Source organism: Crocuta crocuta, unplaced genomic scaffold (assembly GCF_008692635.1).
Source record: "Crocuta crocuta isolate KB4526 unplaced genomic scaffold, BGI_CrCroc_1.0 scaffold267, whole genome shotgun sequence".
In the NCBI taxonomy this organism is placed as follows: Eukaryota; Metazoa; Chordata; class Mammalia; order Carnivora; family Hyaenidae; genus Crocuta; species Crocuta crocuta.
The window spans coordinates 1,707,727-1,724,850 of NW_027531899.1; the positions used below are offsets into that span (position 1 = coordinate 1,707,727).

Here is a 17,124-nt window from a genome sequence, read left to right on the forward strand (position 1 = left end):
CGATGGTGTGTACGATGAACATGTCCTGGAGGTCCTCCATGGCGCTCTCCATCCAGTTGTTGAAGGGGGCTGCCCGCTTGGCGTATTCCAGGTGCAGCTGGTCAATGGTCTCCAGCTGCTTCTCTGTTTTCTGGTGTGTGGGCACAGGGAAAGGACAGGGCAGGGAAGTTGGTCAGAGAAGATCTCCTCGGGGAACATCAGGGGAAGCTCAAGGGTCTGGGCATCCGCCACACCCTCCTGTGTCCCGAAAGCTGCCCCTCCTCACCTCCAGGGCTTCCCTGCGGCTGTGGGTCAGAGAGCCAAGGGCGTCCCACTGGTCGCAGATCTTCTGGCACCGGGTGTTGACGTTGTGGGAGTCATAGTAGTCCAGCTCACTGCGGAGGGGTGGGGGGCACGCGGCGGTGAGACCCAGCAGGGGGCAGTCAAGGCTGGTGCCAGGAGACACCAACATTCAAGGCTGTTGGTCTTCAGTGGCTCCACTAGCGTATCCCCCTCCCCAGGTGGGAGGGATGTAGAGGAAAGGGGTAACAGAGGGGCAGTAGAGGGTGGGGGTGGAGGGCTCACCACACACTAATGCAGAGGCCCCCAAAGCGTGGCCCTCAATGAAGCCTGTATCCGAGCTGCTTTTTTTGCTTACAAGGCTAGCAGAGAACACTGATTAAAGGATGGGTGCCAGAGGCAAATTCCCTAGGTCTGAGTCCTGGCTCTTTGATTTTCTACTTGTGCGACCTGGACATGTGAATTCCCTTTTTTGGAGACCTCAGTTGTCCCATCTATGAAACAGGGGTGGGGATACTGTGGAGATCCAGTTACCTTGTGCACATAAAGTGCTGAGAGCAGTCCCTGGTACCCATTAGGTAAATGTAGCAACAGTGATCTATTAAAGGGGCTTATTTATTAAAAAGAATTTTTTTTTGTTGTTTATTGATTTTGAGAGAGCGCGAGAAAGAGGTGGAGAGGGGCGGAAAGGGAAAGAGAGAGAGAGAAAAATCTCAAGCAGGTTCTGTGCTGTCAGTGCTGCTGAAATCTTAAGCTGAAACCAAGAGTCAGATGCTTAACCGACTGAACCACCCAGGCGCCCCTGAAGGGGTTTATTTTAATGGCCACTAAGAAAAAATGGATAGTGAGCTTGCAATGTCATTCTAAGCAATGCGTAACACACCTAAGAAAAGCGTGGACTGTCACAATGGTTCTTGGCCCCCTACCCCCCCACCCCAATCAGTCCCTGGGCTTCAGAAGCGGACCCTCTTAGTGGGAGGTTCCCAGGGAGTCAGGGTACAGGCAAAATCTTGGGGGCCTGGTGAGGGATGGGGAGCAGGGAATGACCTTAGGAGGAACAGGCATTGGGGACCAGGCTGGGGCCTGTCTGGTGACTCCGACAGGCAGGTGGGACATACAGGTCAGGAGGGGCACCAAGGCTGTGCTCTGCAGAGGGCCAGGCAGCCTGAGCTGTGGACCTGTCTCAACCAACCCAGCAGTGTGACCCTGGGCAAGCCTCTGGGCCTCTCTGGGCCTCAGTTCCCCTTCTATAACATGGGGTGGCTAAAGCATGAAATGAGCTGGTACGTGTAGAGCACTGAGTGCTCTGAGTTTCAGTTGTTGTTATTAACCAACGCTCAGCCAGGCTGTCTGTCCAGGCTCATCCTGGCCAGCAGTTGGCCCCCTGACTCCTCTTTGGGGGAAACGGGCAGCACCCCAAACAGCCCTCCCCTCCTCCTCCAGGGCCACTGTCCAGAAAAGCTGTTTCAGTGCCTGGCTGCTCCCTGGCTCTGGGCGACAGGGTCCACACAGCGTTCTCGGTGTGCCAGAGGTAGGCTCCCCGCCGACTTCCTCCAACGTGTCTCCCACCGCTTCCAGGAGCTCGCCTGTCAGTGGCGGAACACACCCACCTCCCACGACTCTGATGAACATGTGCGTGTGACTTCAAGTCTCCTCCACGTGGGTGTGCCAGGGAGAGGCTCAACCCCAGAAGAGGCTGCAAGACCCCTAGGGGTGCCCCTAATAGTGGCCAACAGAGACAGTTGTCTTCCCAGTACGGCGAAGGCCCCATGGATGAGCAAATGGGGACCCCTCGAAGCAAGTGGGCAGCGCTGAGGGCGTGGGTCAGGGAGGAAAGGGGCCCTGCCTGGCATGGGCTCCATCAGGCCCCAGCACCGGGCCCCAGCCTTGGAGGAGCAAGCAGAACTTTAGGGAGGACTGGCAGGGTGGGGGTGTCTGTGGAGAGGGCAGCTCCAGCCAAGTATCCTATTTTTGAGCAGATGGCTATTTTGGGAGCCTTGCCGCCCCTCCGGGGCCTGTGGATTTTCCATGAAGTAATGGCCTCGGCCGCCCCCTCCCTGGGCCGCCCCTGCCGCTGGCTGCTGTGCTGGTGGAATAAGGCCCCATTCACTGGCTCTGGAGGTTCAGTGTACTAATTGTGTGCTCAAGTTTATCTGACTAGGGCGGGGAACGGAGGGCAAAGAACCCGGCTGCCTGGAAGCTCGTACAATACGTGTATTCTGAGCGAGAGGAAAGGGGCTGGGCAGAACAATGGGCTCTCTGTGCAGCCCGGTCCCCTTAGGGAGGAGTGGGTGGCAGCCCTGGGGGCTAGGCAGCCCACCACCTCAGGGGGTGGGGGGTCTCCTTGGTGTGGCAGGCAAAAGGTAGAGCCCCAAGGACGCCTACAGCCTAAGCAATCAGGACAGAGGTCAGAGACCTTCCTTCTGCCAGAGAATATAGGTCCCGCTATTCTCATCTGGGGTTAAGACAAGGTGGGCAAAGGGCATCATCCCCTGAGGCCCTTCCCTGGCATCTGGAAGGAGACGGTGGGGGTGGAGGCTGGCCCCCGGGACGCTGCCCCCGCACCGGGGCGGGGACTCCACGGGCCACACATACTTGAGCTCCTGGGCAATGGCTGCGATCTGCTCCACGCGGTCCTGGTGTGCGGCCAGGTCACTCTCAAAGGCCTCGTGCTTTCGGATAAGGGCTTTTATGTCCGACAGGGTAGCTGTCTCGTAGTCCCGGTGCTTCAGCATGGCCTCCTTCCCTGGGGTGGGGCAGAAAGCGGGAGGGGTTCGGGTGACAGTGCACACTGGGAGGCCAGAGGGTCATCTGACTGGAGGGAAGGAAACAGGGTACAAGGCCTCACATCCTGTCTCACCAGGGACGGTGCTGTGAGGGCTAGAAACTTCCAGAACCTTTTTCCTTGCCTTTTCAAGGGATCTCTAAGCCCAACCATATCCTGGATGGACTTGGTGACACTGTGGGGCCAGCGGGCCTGAGACAGATATCCCTATTCAACCTATGTGCTCTGCACTTCGGGCCCTTCATCGGCAGACCAGAAGTGGACTGTGTTCCCGCGGCCGGAAAGATGGACACCCGTTTGTGGAGGGCTGACATCTGGAGAGGCAGCAGGAGTGCAGCTCAGGCCTTAGCAGAGCAAGGGAAGGGCAAGTGCTCGAGTCAGAGTTCTCCAGGGCAGCCCCCCTTGTGCCTGCCCCCTGGCACTTAGGGGCCAGGCTCCCGCGGGGCAGGGTCCTATCACACACCTACGGGTCCTACGCCGTCCCACGGGCCTGCTGTGTACAGTGAGGTGTGGCTCATTGTCAGGCCCTTTGAACGAAGACGAACACTGTTATTAGCCCTGGAGCCTGGCTAATTACATACCCCAGGACAGAAGCTAGAGTAAGGCCTGCAAGCACTGTGCAGGCTGTGGAGATGGGGGGGGGATTGCCAGCCGGGGAAGGCGGCTGGGACCCCGGCTCCTAGAGGTGCTCTGCTTCAGGTAAGCCACCTCAGGGTGCCCCTGGAGTGGCAGCTCAGACACCCCGCTCCTCAGCTTGGCACCAGAGATCTGACCAACGGGGGCCTGCCTGGCGGTGGGATGGCATGCGGCCTCTCCCCACCTGTCCCTTCATCTGTAAAACGGGGCCAACGGCGGTTCCCAGTCTCAAGTGTCAGTGAGGTGACGTTTGAGGAGGGTGGGTGCCGGGCCAGCACCATCCGCCTCTCACCCGCCCCGAGGACAGGGCCTGGCGCAGCGGCAAGAGGCTCAGCCACGAAGGCAAGCTTGCAATTCCCTCCCCAAAGTGCTCTCTCCCGAGGCTGGGAGCCACAAATAGCAGGTTACCGCTTCCCCGCCTCAGCAGAGCTGCAGCAAGGGAGCTGGCAAGGGGTGCGGGGGTGGGGTGGGGGAGGGTGACCAGGAGGAATGGCCCAGGCCACGGATGCCTTGGATTCAGGCCAAGGGGAGCCACAGCAGAGACGCAGGGGCTCGTTCTTATCTCTCCCCAGAGAACCCCAAACCCTCTGCAAAGCACCCACCTGGACCCTTGGCCCCGCAGGCTGGGGCGGGTGGGGAGGGAGGCACAGAGTGACGGGGATCGACCCACTCCCGGGCCCGCCTCCCCAGAGAAAGAAGGCCACTACTACCGGATCCCGGGAGTACAGAGGGGCCAGAAGGGCAGTCCGTCCTCCCCTGTTGCACAATCGGGTAGCCCAGAGGACAGAGGCTCCAGATCTTGGGAACGAGAGTGAGCAAGCCGGCCCGGGGGCTCCAGGCTGACGCGAAGGGTAGGGCCGGATGCCAAAGCGCCTGCAGGGAGGCAGGGGCGCGACAGGGGCGTGTGGAGGCCGCTGAACCAGTTGGGCCCTGGCTCCAGGCTGAGCCAACTTCTCCTCTGAGTGAAGGCCAGCCCCAGTCGTTCCCAGGGAAGGCACTCTGGCGGCCAGCACACCCACACCCCTCGGCCTCAGGTGAGGGCCTGAAGAGCTGGGAACATGGACCAGGAGGCCCCGGAAGGAAGGCCCATGAGGGTGATGCCCAGTGGCCGTGGAAGGACAATGGAGACGTGGGACAGGATAATGACGGGAGGAGACAGCTGGGTCCCGGTGTGGAACATGGACGCTGTAAAGTGCACTCATGTGCCCAAGGGCCCTCCGACTAAACAAGTGTCAGGGTCTGCTGGCTCGTTGGTCCCCCAGCAGGGATCTCGTCCACCTGGAAAGCTGCCGTGCTCAATCAAGAGATGAGTGAATGAATAAATGAGCAAATGAACTAAACGGTAGCACCCCCTCTCCCGTGGACGTCACCCCTGCCAGGCAGAAGGAGGTGCCCAACTCCCTGGCCCGGGCTGCCTCCTCATGGCCTCCTCTGTATTCTCCTCAGCAGTGGGGGGTTAGGGTGTCGCTCTGGGCCCAGCAGCTGCTGCCAGAAAACGGAGGCCTACACTCGTGTAAGGAGGGCATCAGCTGAACTGCAGCCGGCGATGCGGGGGATGTGGGCCCTGGCCTCCCAATGGCTCAGAGCTGTGTGCTTGCAGGCCGGCGGGAGTCGGGGTGTGGGGTGGGCTCCGACTGGGTGCTTCTAGCTAGATCTCAATGTCCGGCCATTGCTGGGGCTGACTGCCCCACAGCTGGGTGGGTGGGGGCTGGAGGAGCCGCCCGAGGCTCAGTGAGCACCTTGTGGGGAAGGGTGGGGGTGGATGGATGAAATATCACACCGAACAGCACAAGGAAGTGTGAAATCAGCCGGGAAGAGTGGCGGTGGCAGGGCACGGTCAGGAGGGAGAGACGTGGCCAGAGTGGGCGGGTGCGAAGCCCAGCTCCCAGCCACTTTCCGAAGGCTTACAGACCCCTGGGATTCGGAATCTCCCCCGCGGTGTGGGTCCTGACCAAGGGCCTGGACGTGATAGAATCCGACACCCAGAGCCAAGGGAATCGGCGGCTGCACGGCTGCTGGGAAATGGGGCACCGCTGCCCTTTGGGAAGAGCCACCCTGCAGGGGCCCAGGCCCTCTTGGATGGGGCTGCTGGTCAGCAAGTACCAGCTGCAGCTCAGGCCACAGAACGGAGGGGCGGCTCCCTGGCCTTGCCATGAAGGACCACGCTCAGGCACACAGGCCCGCCCAGCACGGGCTCTTCAGTGTGAAGTCCACAGTCACAGAGGGGTAGGAGAGGGAAGGCAGGTGGAATCTGAACACAGGCTCCCAGGGATGGGATGGCCCACCCCCCTGCCCCGGCACCGTCACCCTCCTCGGGGAAGACACGGCACAGTGACGGGGACAAGGGTCACTGCTCGATGGAGCCGGCACAAGGTCTGGCTGTGCTCCTAGCTGACAAGCCTCCGACCATCCAGGAAGGGGCCCAGCTGGAAGTAACCTCGGAAGCCAGAGCAGAGGGGGCAACGAGGAGGGCCTGGCTCCAAAGCACTCCTTGCTGCCCGGGGCCCGGAGAGCCCAGAGGCAGCATTTCTGACAGGCTCGTCCCCGAGCAGCGGGAAAAGAGGGTCTGACGAGCAGACCCACACACACACGGGAGGGGCCGGGGACGCACGCGCACGTGTCTGAGTGAGACGCAGGACCGTACCGTCAGTCCAGGCCTCGTGGATGGAGGCCTTCTGCCGGAACTTCTCCGCCAGGTGGTCGAGCCGCTCCAGCCTGCGGATCTCGTTCAGCAGCCACTCCTCATAGCCCTTCTCCGCCTGCTCCAGGTGCTGCCAGCCGTTGTTGATGTCCTACGGGGACACGAGAGAGCGGGGCTGAAGAGGGGAAGGCCGGCGGCAGATACGGGCTGAGATCACCTCTATCCCCTGCGCCGGGACGGGGCGCGGCACACGGCAGGGGCGATCCAGTTTTTGCATTAGATGAATAAATGACAATGAATGAATGTCATGGATGGTGCCACGGGAGCCAGGGGACTGTCCGCTGAATACCATCCCTCTCCTGAAAAGCACTCTCCTTGAGCACTTGGTGGTCCTGGAATTGCGGCCAGCTGGGGGTCCAAACTGAGATAAGGCCACACAAAATAATGTGTGGTTTGGGGACTGGTTTAAAATTCTAAGGAGTGAGGGGGGGAGGCGGAAGGTGGTGAAGGGTCAAGTGCACCCCCTACCACACCCCTGCACCCCACAGCCTGTGCCTTTTAGTTAAGAAAGCCAGTGCAGGCCACACACTAGCCTGGGGCAGTGGGCTGTGCCTCCCGGCCCCAGCCCCCGTGCTCACCGAGACCATCTTGCCCTCGGAGGGCATGAAGGCAGGCCGGTTGCTGAGGCGCAGCTTGGTCTGCAGCGTGTTGAAGTTGATCTCCAGCTGGCACTTCTCCTGCACCTTGGGCGGCTTGTGGACACGCCGGTAATCCCGGAAGTCCTCCAGCTTCTGCTGCATCTCCTGGATGGTCTTCTGCGGCACACGGTCCTCCAGCCAGGGGATGGTGCGGCGGATCCACTCCAGCAGCTGCGGGCCCACGAGAAGCCTCAGCGCGCTGGAAGGGCCTTGCCCTGCTCGCAGGCGCGAGGGATATGGGTCTTCAAGGGCCCCGTCTCGCGGCTCAGCCCTGACCCCCCCAGCCTCACTCCTCCACAATCCGCACTGGGACCCTCTGGCCGGCAGGTATGGGGTGGCACGCCTGCCGTGAACCACTGTGCAGTTCTCTGGTTACTTCCTGTTCATGCCTCTGCTCCTGGTCTTCCTTTACCTCCGGTCCAAGCAAGGGGGCCTCAACTCCAGCATCCCTCCTGCCACACCCCACCGCATGGCCCCACTACTGCCATGTCGGTGAGCTTGGCACTGTCTGACAGACATCTTACTGCCTCCTTGCTCGTGGGCTGTCAGCCCACCATGGGAAGAGCCTATGGCATTGCACCACGCCCCGGGCCTGGGACGTACACAATTAGAAAAGAAAAAGTGACATGTGTTTTTGAAGAGCCACTTGTATCTGTTACATAGAGTGAGGACAGGGTACCAACAAACAAACTGGAGATTCTAGAAGAGTAAGACCAGCTACTGTCCAGCACAGACACACTTGAACAAGTGGTTCCCAAATGCCAAGTTCTGGCAAAACGAGAAAGCAAGGAAAAAGGGGTCTGTGTCTTTATATCTTGATGCTCAGAGCCAAATGCCCTTTCTTAGGAATGGATGGGATCCTGAGATATAACTATGTAACCGTTTTTTGGTGAAAGGACGGTGGTAACACAAGGTAGTTTTTTCTTTTCTTTTTAAAAGTAATCCGTACACCCAACATGGGGCTCGAACTCACAACCCCAAGATCAAGAGTTATACACTCCACCAAGTGAGCCAGTCAGACGCCCCGGTAGCCTTTTCTTCTAAAAATGGCCTTTACTTGGCAAAACAAAAAGCTGGTCACTACAGTTTGGCTGTCAGGTACTTTTACAAATGGTCCCAGTCCACAAAATTTAGAACTCTGGGAACCACTAGTCTGGAAGAGCCCCGGCTCTCTGAGCTTCAGTGTTGTTTTTTTAAGACGGACATTTCCACACACAGGAGGGGATCCAGAAGAGACGTACTGAACACCCACATCCCCAGCTGACTTTCTGGGTTCAGGCTGTGGAGTGGGGCTGCCTGGGTTCACATCCTGGCTCTCTACTGCACCCGCTGCAGGCTTGGTGCCCGAGCCCCTCTCTGGGTCTCAGTTTCCCCACTTGGGGAAGGGAGTAACACACGTTCCCTCCTCTCAGGGCTGCTGTGGAGAGCACAGGGCCTGCCGTGACAAGCCATGGTCCTGTGACCGTGTCAGCGCCAGGGTCTCACTCTATCCCAGGGAGTCACTCATCTCCCGGTGAGGACATGGCAAGATTTTTAAAACCTCTCCCAATGATTCTGGAGCTGTATGTGTGTGTGCATGTGCACGCGCGTAACTCTCCTTAAGCACCTCTCTAGGAACCCAAACTCAAGACGGAGGGAGCCAGGGAGCAAGATGACACGCCAGCCTGACCCTTGGCCTTGTGAAACTAGTCTGGAGGGTCACATATCCGCTTCATCTATAAAGCGTCACCCGCTCATCCCTTGGCAAGTGTCACGTGACCTGCAGCCAAGGGTAACAAGGGGCGACCCAATCCCCCTGCTCGGGTGGGGCCACCAGGGCTGGGTGAGTGGCACTCACGTCGCTGGCCAGCCTCTCATAATCTTCCATGAGGTGCTCGTTCTCCTGGTTAACAGCCAGCACCTTGCAGATCCGGTTGGCAGCAGTCTCCGCCTGGGGCAGGGAAGACCACCGTCAGGGCCACGCGGAGCCGGTGACCCTCCCTCCTGCCGGGCTCACCCCCAGCCCGCGCAGCAGTCCCTGAGGAAGGAAGCCGCACAGCTCCAGCAAGACGGCACCCCGAGCAGCCATGTCCTGGCGGGCTCTGCCGGCGCCCCACACCCTCCCCAGAGAGCTGGGCCCCGCAGCCTGGCCCCTGGAGGGGCCAAACAGCGCTCCCACTAGGTCCTCAGCTGGGCCCGGCCCTGAAGTCCCCTGGATGGGAGGGTCCCCAGCAGGGAGGCCAAGCTCTGGAAAGCTGTATGGCGCCCTCCGGAGAAGTCTGTGGTCAGAGCACAAGCAGAGCACACGTGTCCCCTTCCTAATCCTCCTGAGGTGGGTGCTGATGCTCACTGGGCAGAAGTCACACTCCCGGGGGCTGCAGGGAGCCGTGCCTCAGAGGGCAGGGAGTGGCGGAGACTGCTCAGTCTCTGCTCAGAACTACAGGACAACGTCCTCCCGCGTCCTGCTGGCGGGGGGGCGGGGGGGGGGAATGCAAGCAGTGGAGAAGAAGGAGAGCGAGGGGGTGCCACACGGGGAGAGGAGAGACCAGGTACCTTTCAGGAAGCACAGAAAGGGTCCAAGAGGAGAAGTTGAAACGGCAACAGAACAGGAACAGAAATAGTGAGGAGGGTCTACAGAGTGGTGGGGAAGGAAAACAGAGAGGCTGGGGGATGGAGCCAGACCCAGGAGCGGGCAGGCACTGACAGCCTCTCCCATCCACATGCTGCTTCGGGGACAGGCGGGGGGGGGAGCAGGGGCCAGAGCGACCGGGGTGTGCACACATGGGCACGCGCGCACACACGCACACGCGGTGCATCGCGGTCCCTCACGGCCCCAGGCAGTGCTCTTCAGAGAGGAGGGGCAGAGGGGCCTCGGCCAATGAACACCCAGCCTCGGTGAGTGCAGGATGCAGAGGTAAGGTCACAGCTCATGGGCGGAGTCACAGAGGTCAGTCCCTGACCCCTGGCTTGGAGGGACAACAGTCACCCCATGCTCAGACCACCCTCCACCCCGCCGTGCTGGGCAGAGCTCTGGAGGCAGGAGCAGCTAGTCAGCGGTGATTCCTGGCACCCAGCTCAGGGCTTGGTATGTTTCAGGTTCTCAGAGCGGATGAATGAGTGAGTGAACAAAGGCACACGGAGCAAACGCTTTAGTGACTAGAAATAAACTATCAGAAGAGAATGGGCATGCTTGGTGCCAGGCCTGGGGTTCGCCTTGTATTTATAAAGCAAAACAAATGCCAGAGAGCACTCTTTCAAGAGGCAGGAGGGAGTCCCCGAGGACAAGCAGCAATAATAAAAGCATCACAAGGCTGTCTTGGGAAGTAAACACAGGCTGGGGGAAGCCGGACCCAGAGCTGGAGAAGCTGGGATGCGGCACATCCCCTGGTGAACGGGCAACAGCCTCTCTCACAAGGGGGACCCAGCTGCCCCGACAACCCCCAAGGGTTCTGGCCTCAGTTTTCCTGCCAGCATCCGCTCCCACAGGTCCCTCAAGGCCGCCCAGCCCCGCCACAGCAGAGCTCAGCTCTAAGCACAGGAGGCTGAAGAGGGGGTGTGTGGCGGACTGAGGCTGGATTGGGCCTGCAGAGCGGGGAGTCCAATGGCACACATGCTGTCAGTCAGGGTCTGAGTCCTGGAATGTTCCATGGCTGCCTGCCCCCCTGCCCCGCCTCCGCCCTCCAGCAGATCACGCCAAGCGAGTTGCAGCCACAAGCTGGGTAGGTGGGGAGAGGCTGTGGCCACACGGCTGGAAGGGCCGTGGAGGCAGGGGCAGGCCCTGCAGGGTGGCCCGGCCACCCGATCATTCATGGAGCACTTACGGGACTCAGCGCTATTTGAATTCACTCCACGCTACATGAACTCAGTTCATCCTCCTACAGATGGAGAACTGAGGGAAGTGACCCATCCAAGGTCACACTGCTAAGAGGCGGTGAGCAGGGTCCACGGTGACAGCGGGCCCAGCCCCTGCCCTGTGACCTCTCTGAACTTCAGTCTCCACCACTTTGAAGTGAAGAGGAAGGCACCCACGCCCCCAGGGTGTGTGCGGGTCCTTGGAGGACTGTCCGCACGCACGTACTAAGTGCTCAAGAAACAAGAGCTAATAACTTCCCCTCTTTGACCCCTTCTAACTGGTGATGCAACATCCAGTCGGGGGAGGACACTGCTGCCCGAGGCCAGAGGCCAGGAGGCAAGCGGAGGGCACAGGGGCGCAGGCCTCTCTCCCACGGACGTGGTCAGCCACTGCCGCGAACGGACACTTCTAACACTGCCCGCATCAGCGGGGCGGCCGGGGCCCAGGGCCCCGCAAACTCGGTGGGCTGGTGCAGGCTGAGAGAGGAGTCTGACCTGCTCGCGGCAAGCCTTTCCTGGGGCATTTGGGAGGGAAGGAGCCCCAGTGAGAGGGCACCCCCGGTGTGGCGGGCAAGCGGCTGGCTGTGCATCATGGACAGGGCAGGGCAACCGAGGGCCGACACCGCAGCTCTGCTGGGATTCGACCGCCCAGAGACGCTGGGCCGTCACCACCCTCCTGACAGGGTGGGACGTATTCACGGAGAGAGTATCTGTGCTGTGTCCACACTGGACCAGCGCCGGCTCAATGGCAGAACCGGAGGCCCACCATCACGAGAAACCTGCCCAGGTCAGTCGTTGTGCTGGGGCTCCAACCACAGATGGGCGGTGGGAACGTGCGGGGGACAGCGGGGCAAGTCTCCAGGCACAGCAGCAAGGGGTGCTCCCGCCCCAGCTCACCTTTTGAGCCCCCGAGAAAGCGTGGTAGAAGCAGGACACGTAAGTCATGATGGCTTTCTCATCTGGCCTCAGAGTGCCTACAATATCTGCGCAGAGGGAGAGAGAAAGAGAGAGAGAGAGGCAGGAGAGAGTGAAAGATGCGGGGAGGGCGGCCGGGGCCGGACCCTAGGCTCATGCGGGAGAAACAGCGCTTGCTCTGGACTGGAAGCCAAACCCTGGCTCCGGCTGTGTGGCCACGTTTCGCTGAGGTTTCGTAGAGGGAAACAGACAAGTCTGGATAGGTGGGGTCCTTTTCTAACAGACCTGGGTTTGTGACACTAGCTCCTGCCTTTAGAGAGAAAGGGGTGCCTGGGGGGCTCAGTCGGTTAAGCACCTGACTCCTGATTTCGGCTCAGGTCATGATCTTACAGTTTACGAGTTCGAGCTCCACATCGGGCTCTGCACACTGACAGCAGAGAGCCTACTTGGGACTCTCTCCCTCTCTGCCCCTCCCCTACTTGCATGTTCTTACTCTCTTTCTCTCTCTCTCTCAAATAAATGAATAAAAAAAAGAAGAAAGACAGACAGACAGACTGGTTTAGGGCCAGAGGGATCAAAAGCTCACTGACCTTTCTGAATACACCAGTGAGATCAGGTGTCACGTGACTACCTAGAACTCCGGAAGAGACCACCAAATGGTCTCCTGGGGCCCTGATCCCAGACCATGGTGACTCTACACACCTTGGCCTTGTTGTTGTCCCCAACCTTAGTTATTCCCTCTCCACTCTTCCCTGAATAAGCCAAACTCATTTCTGCCTCAGGGCCTTTGCACTTGCTCTACCCTCTGCCTGGAATGCTTTTCCTGCTGATCTTCATCCAGCAGCACCTGGGCATCACTCCAGGTGGCTGCCCAGCGCACCCAGCGGAAGCGCCCCGGCAGGGCCCCAGCTGACGCAGCCCCCACAGGCACCTCCAGCCCACCACCTGCCCTACGTGCTCTACGATGCTTATCACCACGTGAAACAACTTTTTATCTGTGGACACGTCTGTTGTCTGTCATGCCCACTGGAATGTATGCTCCACGAGAGCAGGGGTCCTGCCTGACTCAGCCACTACTGGATCCTCAGTGCCTGGAACAGTCTGGCACGGGTCAGGCACTCAATGGATACTGGGAGCAAAGACTAATTGGGCAGGGACGCCTGGAGTCAGGGGATGGCTTCCAGTCGGAGAGAGGCCACTGCCGTCTGCAAGAGAAATGAGGTGAGCGTGGGAGGCGAGAGGCAGCGGCGGCATTGGGCAGTGGCGGCGAGGTGGGCCTGCCCGGCCCTGCCCGGTACCTTCTGCGCTCCCGAAAAGGCATGGTAGAAGCTGGACACATAGGTCATTATGGCCTTCTCGTCGGGCCGGGCCGTGTTCACGATGTCTGTAAGTGAACGACAAGGGTTAAACTGCCCAAGGAAGGGCCGTGGGCGGGGGGAGAGGTGGTCGCTCACCGGGATCCAAAGTCTCCCAAGGCCACAGCCAGCCCAGGAGAAGGACCCTCAGAATGGATTCGGTGGCCCCTGACTCCGGTGGGCTTGTCCGTACCCTCTGCCCCTCCAGCCCCTGTGGTCTCTATAAAGGCCACGGCTGTGGGAACTGGATTAGAATGAGGCCACTTCCTCTCTCTGAGAATGGCCTCAAGGGGCTGCTGGACTGTCAATCCCTGGGGCCACCGGAGTCCAGAGACACCCACGTCCTGGCTGGGGGTGGTGCACGGCTGGGAAACGGAGCAAGGCCGGAAAGGAAAAAACAAACACTGCACTTTGATGGACTCCAGACTCTGAGCCTGGGGCAAGCCGGAAGTCTGCAGGGGCCCTCCCTAGCCACCTGGCTTGCCCATCCTGAGCAAGGGGCAGGGCTTGGGCAGGACACTCGAGTCCGGTTCTGAGACGTGGCCCCCAAAGCCAGTCATTTTCCGGCTCCTGCTTCCCCTGCGTCGCCATCTCTGAGCCCGCCTGGTCTGCCCAGGCTGCTCCCCCTCCGACTCCTGGGCAGCACCACTGTCCCCGGTTCACCCAGATGCATTCAGCCCTTCTCACTGGCACCGCCAGCTCCTTGAAGTTACCGCAACACACGCCCGCGGGACAGGGTGGGGACTGAACAAAAGGGATGTACTTACCCTCTGCATCCAACATCTTGGGGATGTCTAGATATTTCTCGGCCACTTCAAAGGCGTTGTTCAGGTTGGTGACAGGGTCGTCCTGGGAGGAAGGAGGGGAGGGAAGACTCTGTCAGGGGCAGGGTGCAGAAGCACAGGAGAGCGAGGCAGGCCTGGAAGGGAGGCATCCTGGAAAGGGGCAGGACTAGAAAGACTCAGCCTCCTGTGCTGCTACGGGGGCGGGGGAGGTGGGCACCCGCACGCAGTCAATCCCCACCCAAAGGAAGGCCTCTGGAGATGTGTGTGGGGAAATGCGTCGACCTTGTCCCCAGAGAAAAATGCAGGTGTGCTTTTTCCTCACAGTTTCCTGCCCCCAGCCCCCAGATGAAGACCTCTGTCCTGAAACCTGGGAAGTGTTGTCCAGACCTAAGAGCACTGCGGGGGGGAAGGGGGGGTGACGGGTCAGGGGTAACCGAAGGCTCCCACGGTCCAGCCTTCACACCGGCTCCCCACTGCTTCCAGGATCAAAGACCCTCCCTCATGTGCCTTCGTTGATGTCCAGCTAGGGCCCAGCTCGATTACTCAGAGGGGCCTGAAGAGGTGAAGTGCAGGCTCATGCCTCCCCTGCCGGGAATGCCCGCCCCAGACCGTGCCAGCTCACGGTGGCCTCCTTCCTCTGCCACACCTCTCTGGGCCTACCACTTCCCACCCCCACTCAGCCTGAGCACATGTGCATGGCCTTGTGGGGCCCACTGGCTCTGGACACTGTCCTGCCCCCTCCACTGACTAGGAGCTCCCAGAGGGCAGGACCTTGGTCTTACAGGCTCACAAGCTTTGTGAAGGCAAATGCGAATGGGACCTTGCATGGGAAACACCTGCTTGCAGTGATGGCTTGGAATCCCTTAGCCCTCTTCTCCATTAGACAGAGAAGAAATGCTTCCAGAGCCTAAAGGTTAAGGAAGGGGACCTAGAAGGCATGGCCAGCCAGGTCCTAAAATCACCGTGGGCAGTTGCAATGCCCATAAAGGGAGAAGGGGATAGTCCCCGAGGGGAGCAAGGGAGGGAAGGATTAGCCAACCAAGCCTGGGGTCTGGTGACAGCTGGCACAAGGCTCTCCCAGCCTTGCCCACATGAGCACAGAATCCAGCTCTGGATGCCAGTAACGGACGGGCGTGGAAGAGGCAACCCAGAGTCGGGGTCAGACTCAGGGTCAGACTCTTTGCATCTCTGGGCCACTGAGGGACGTGCAAGCGGCAAACCTTTCTCAGCTTGTCGTACTCGATCAGCTCGGGTCTGTGTCGGTGGATCAGTGCGTTGAAGGCAAGGCCATCCTTCCAGCTGGAGATGGAAAGGCACAGGTTAAAAGGAGGGCCCTCTCACCGTCATGTAAGCGCTCACAGCCAGGGGCACCTGCAGGAACGACTGATTCCCGTTTACTGAGGTAGTGTGTGCGCCAGGCTCTGCGAAGGGACAGCGTGGCAGAGTGGCCATGGGCAGGACTGCCGGGGCCAGACGGTCTGGGGTGAAAACCCAGCGCTTGCGCTTACTGTCAGTGTGACCTTGGGCAAGTCCCATAATCTCCTGCTCCCTCAGTTTCCATGTCTGTGAGATGGGGTAGTGACAGGACCTATGCTTCGCTGGGTTGCTGGGAGAGCTGAATGAGTAAATACATGTAAACCAGCGCCTGGCACGCAGCGGGCACTTTATAGTGAGTGCGGCCGCCGGGACCGCCAAGACCTGCTGGGCACTGTGTGCGTAAGGCCCCACTGAGCGGGACAGGCCCACTGTGGAGGGTGACGGCCCACTGTAGGGGACCGGCCCTGACCCATGGGACAGACCAGGGGAAGGGAGGGAGGGCAGCTGGGAGGACACCCTCCCTCCTGGGGGGAAATGAGGGGAGGAGGCAGACTGGGGGGCCCTGGCCGTGCACGCACCTGATGTGGAAGTTCTGCACGTTGACGTTCTTGTACGGGGCCGTCTTCCTCTGGCACCAGAGGAGAAGCCCTTCCTTGGCAGAGGTTTCTGTGAACACACAAGGCCGGGGAGCACTCGCTCAAAACTCGCACTTCACAGCCCCGCGTAGGCAGACAGGTGCAGGAGTCAGACAGAAGAGCAGCAGGGCCGGCAGGAGGGGCTCCCCCTGCTCCAGATGGCCGGCAGGCCTCTGCTGACCCCAACGCTGGCCTGCACGGAGCCGGGGGGCCACCCCAGGGAGTGGCAGTGATGGGACAGCGCCATGTCTCTGCCCACAGAGCCTGCGCCTTTACCCGCCAGAACACACTGCCAAACAAGCCCCCAATGCTGGCCTTGGACCCGAGTGCTGGGCCAGGGAGGTGGTGAGGGCAGGCCTGGGGCGCCCAGCGGCTCCCCACGGGCGGCTCAGCCCTCCGCAGACCGGGAGTGTGGAGGGCAGGGTCACCACTGGCCTGGTGCAGGAATCCCCTCCCCACCCAGCAGGGACGACCTTGTTCATGCCATGACACACGCACGGGCTTAGGGGGACCGGCCCCAGGGTCGCGGACGTAAAGGTCTGCGGGTGGGGGTGTCAAAGAGAAACACGTAGGCGCTAATGCAAAAGAACCAGGCCAGGCTTGACTGTCGCTAGTTTGCTCTGTGACTCAGACTCCTTGACTGGAAAATGGGGACATTCATGCCCACTTGACAAGGGTTGTGTGAGGCTCCACTGAGACAGAGCCACGGAGGCCAGAGGGCTCTGGGTGGATGCCAGAGCCGGGCAGCGGCTGGGGGCCCCTCACCCACAGCCCAGGCCAGATCTCATGAACCAGCCTTGCCTGCGAGTGAGGCCGGGAAACACGCGAGAGCCTCAAGCATGAAGACAGCACCGCCAGACCACCGCCTAGCACACCCCGGCCTGGACAGGACCCGGGCGGGGAGAAAAGGCTCTCACCTTCCACAGAGATGTCCTGGATGGCGAACCTGAGGATGATGGTCCAGATCATGCCCAGGGTCATCTTTGCGTTGCCGTCCACAATCTCTGCATGCATGGAAGGGGGCAGAGGGTGAGAAGCTTGCTGAAACCAGAGGGGACTCTCTCCGGCTCTATGCAGAGACCGGCTCCGATCGTCCAACGGGGGCCACCCAGGCCTGTCCGCCACCTCCCTGGGAGACGCAGCCTGAGCGCTGGGAAGCGCTGTCCCCAAAACCTTCTGCTGCCCGGCACCTGTGGACCTCTGCACACATGCTGTCCCCACACAGGCTTACTCTCACCCAGCCGGCT

At 60.5% G+C, this 17,124-nt stretch overlaps 1 protein-coding gene across 2 annotated transcripts in view; it reads right to left on the reverse strand.

The window, feature by feature from the left end:
* The window catches only part of ACTN4 (actinin alpha 4), a 68,672-nt gene that overhangs the window by 4,703 nt on the left and 46,845 nt on the right, over positions 1 to 17,124 (reverse strand). The window contains exons 4-14 of one of the 2 annotated variants that reach the window (XM_077773877.1): positions 16,795 to 16,881; positions 15,821 to 15,908; positions 15,146 to 15,224; positions 13,908 to 13,989; positions 11,768 to 11,853; positions 8,877 to 8,969; positions 6,980 to 7,210; positions 6,345 to 6,492; positions 2,875 to 3,025; positions 266 to 374; positions 1 to 130 (exon numbers count right to left, since the gene is read on the reverse strand). The exon at positions 1 to 130 is cut by the window's left edge and continues 1 nt beyond it. In XM_077773877.1, the coding sequence (XP_077630003.1) occupies positions 1 to 130; positions 266 to 374; positions 2,875 to 3,025; positions 6,345 to 6,492; positions 6,980 to 7,210; positions 8,877 to 8,969; positions 11,768 to 11,853; positions 13,908 to 13,989; positions 15,146 to 15,224; positions 15,821 to 15,908; positions 16,795 to 16,881 (1,284 nt within the window). Of the gene's footprint in view, positions 131 to 265; positions 375 to 2,874; positions 3,026 to 6,344; positions 6,493 to 6,979; positions 7,211 to 8,876; positions 8,970 to 11,767; positions 11,854 to 13,083; positions 13,170 to 13,907; positions 13,990 to 15,145; positions 15,225 to 15,820; positions 15,909 to 16,794; positions 16,882 to 17,124 lie in introns of both variants that reach the window. The other variant, XM_077773876.1, reaches the window with a different exon arrangement.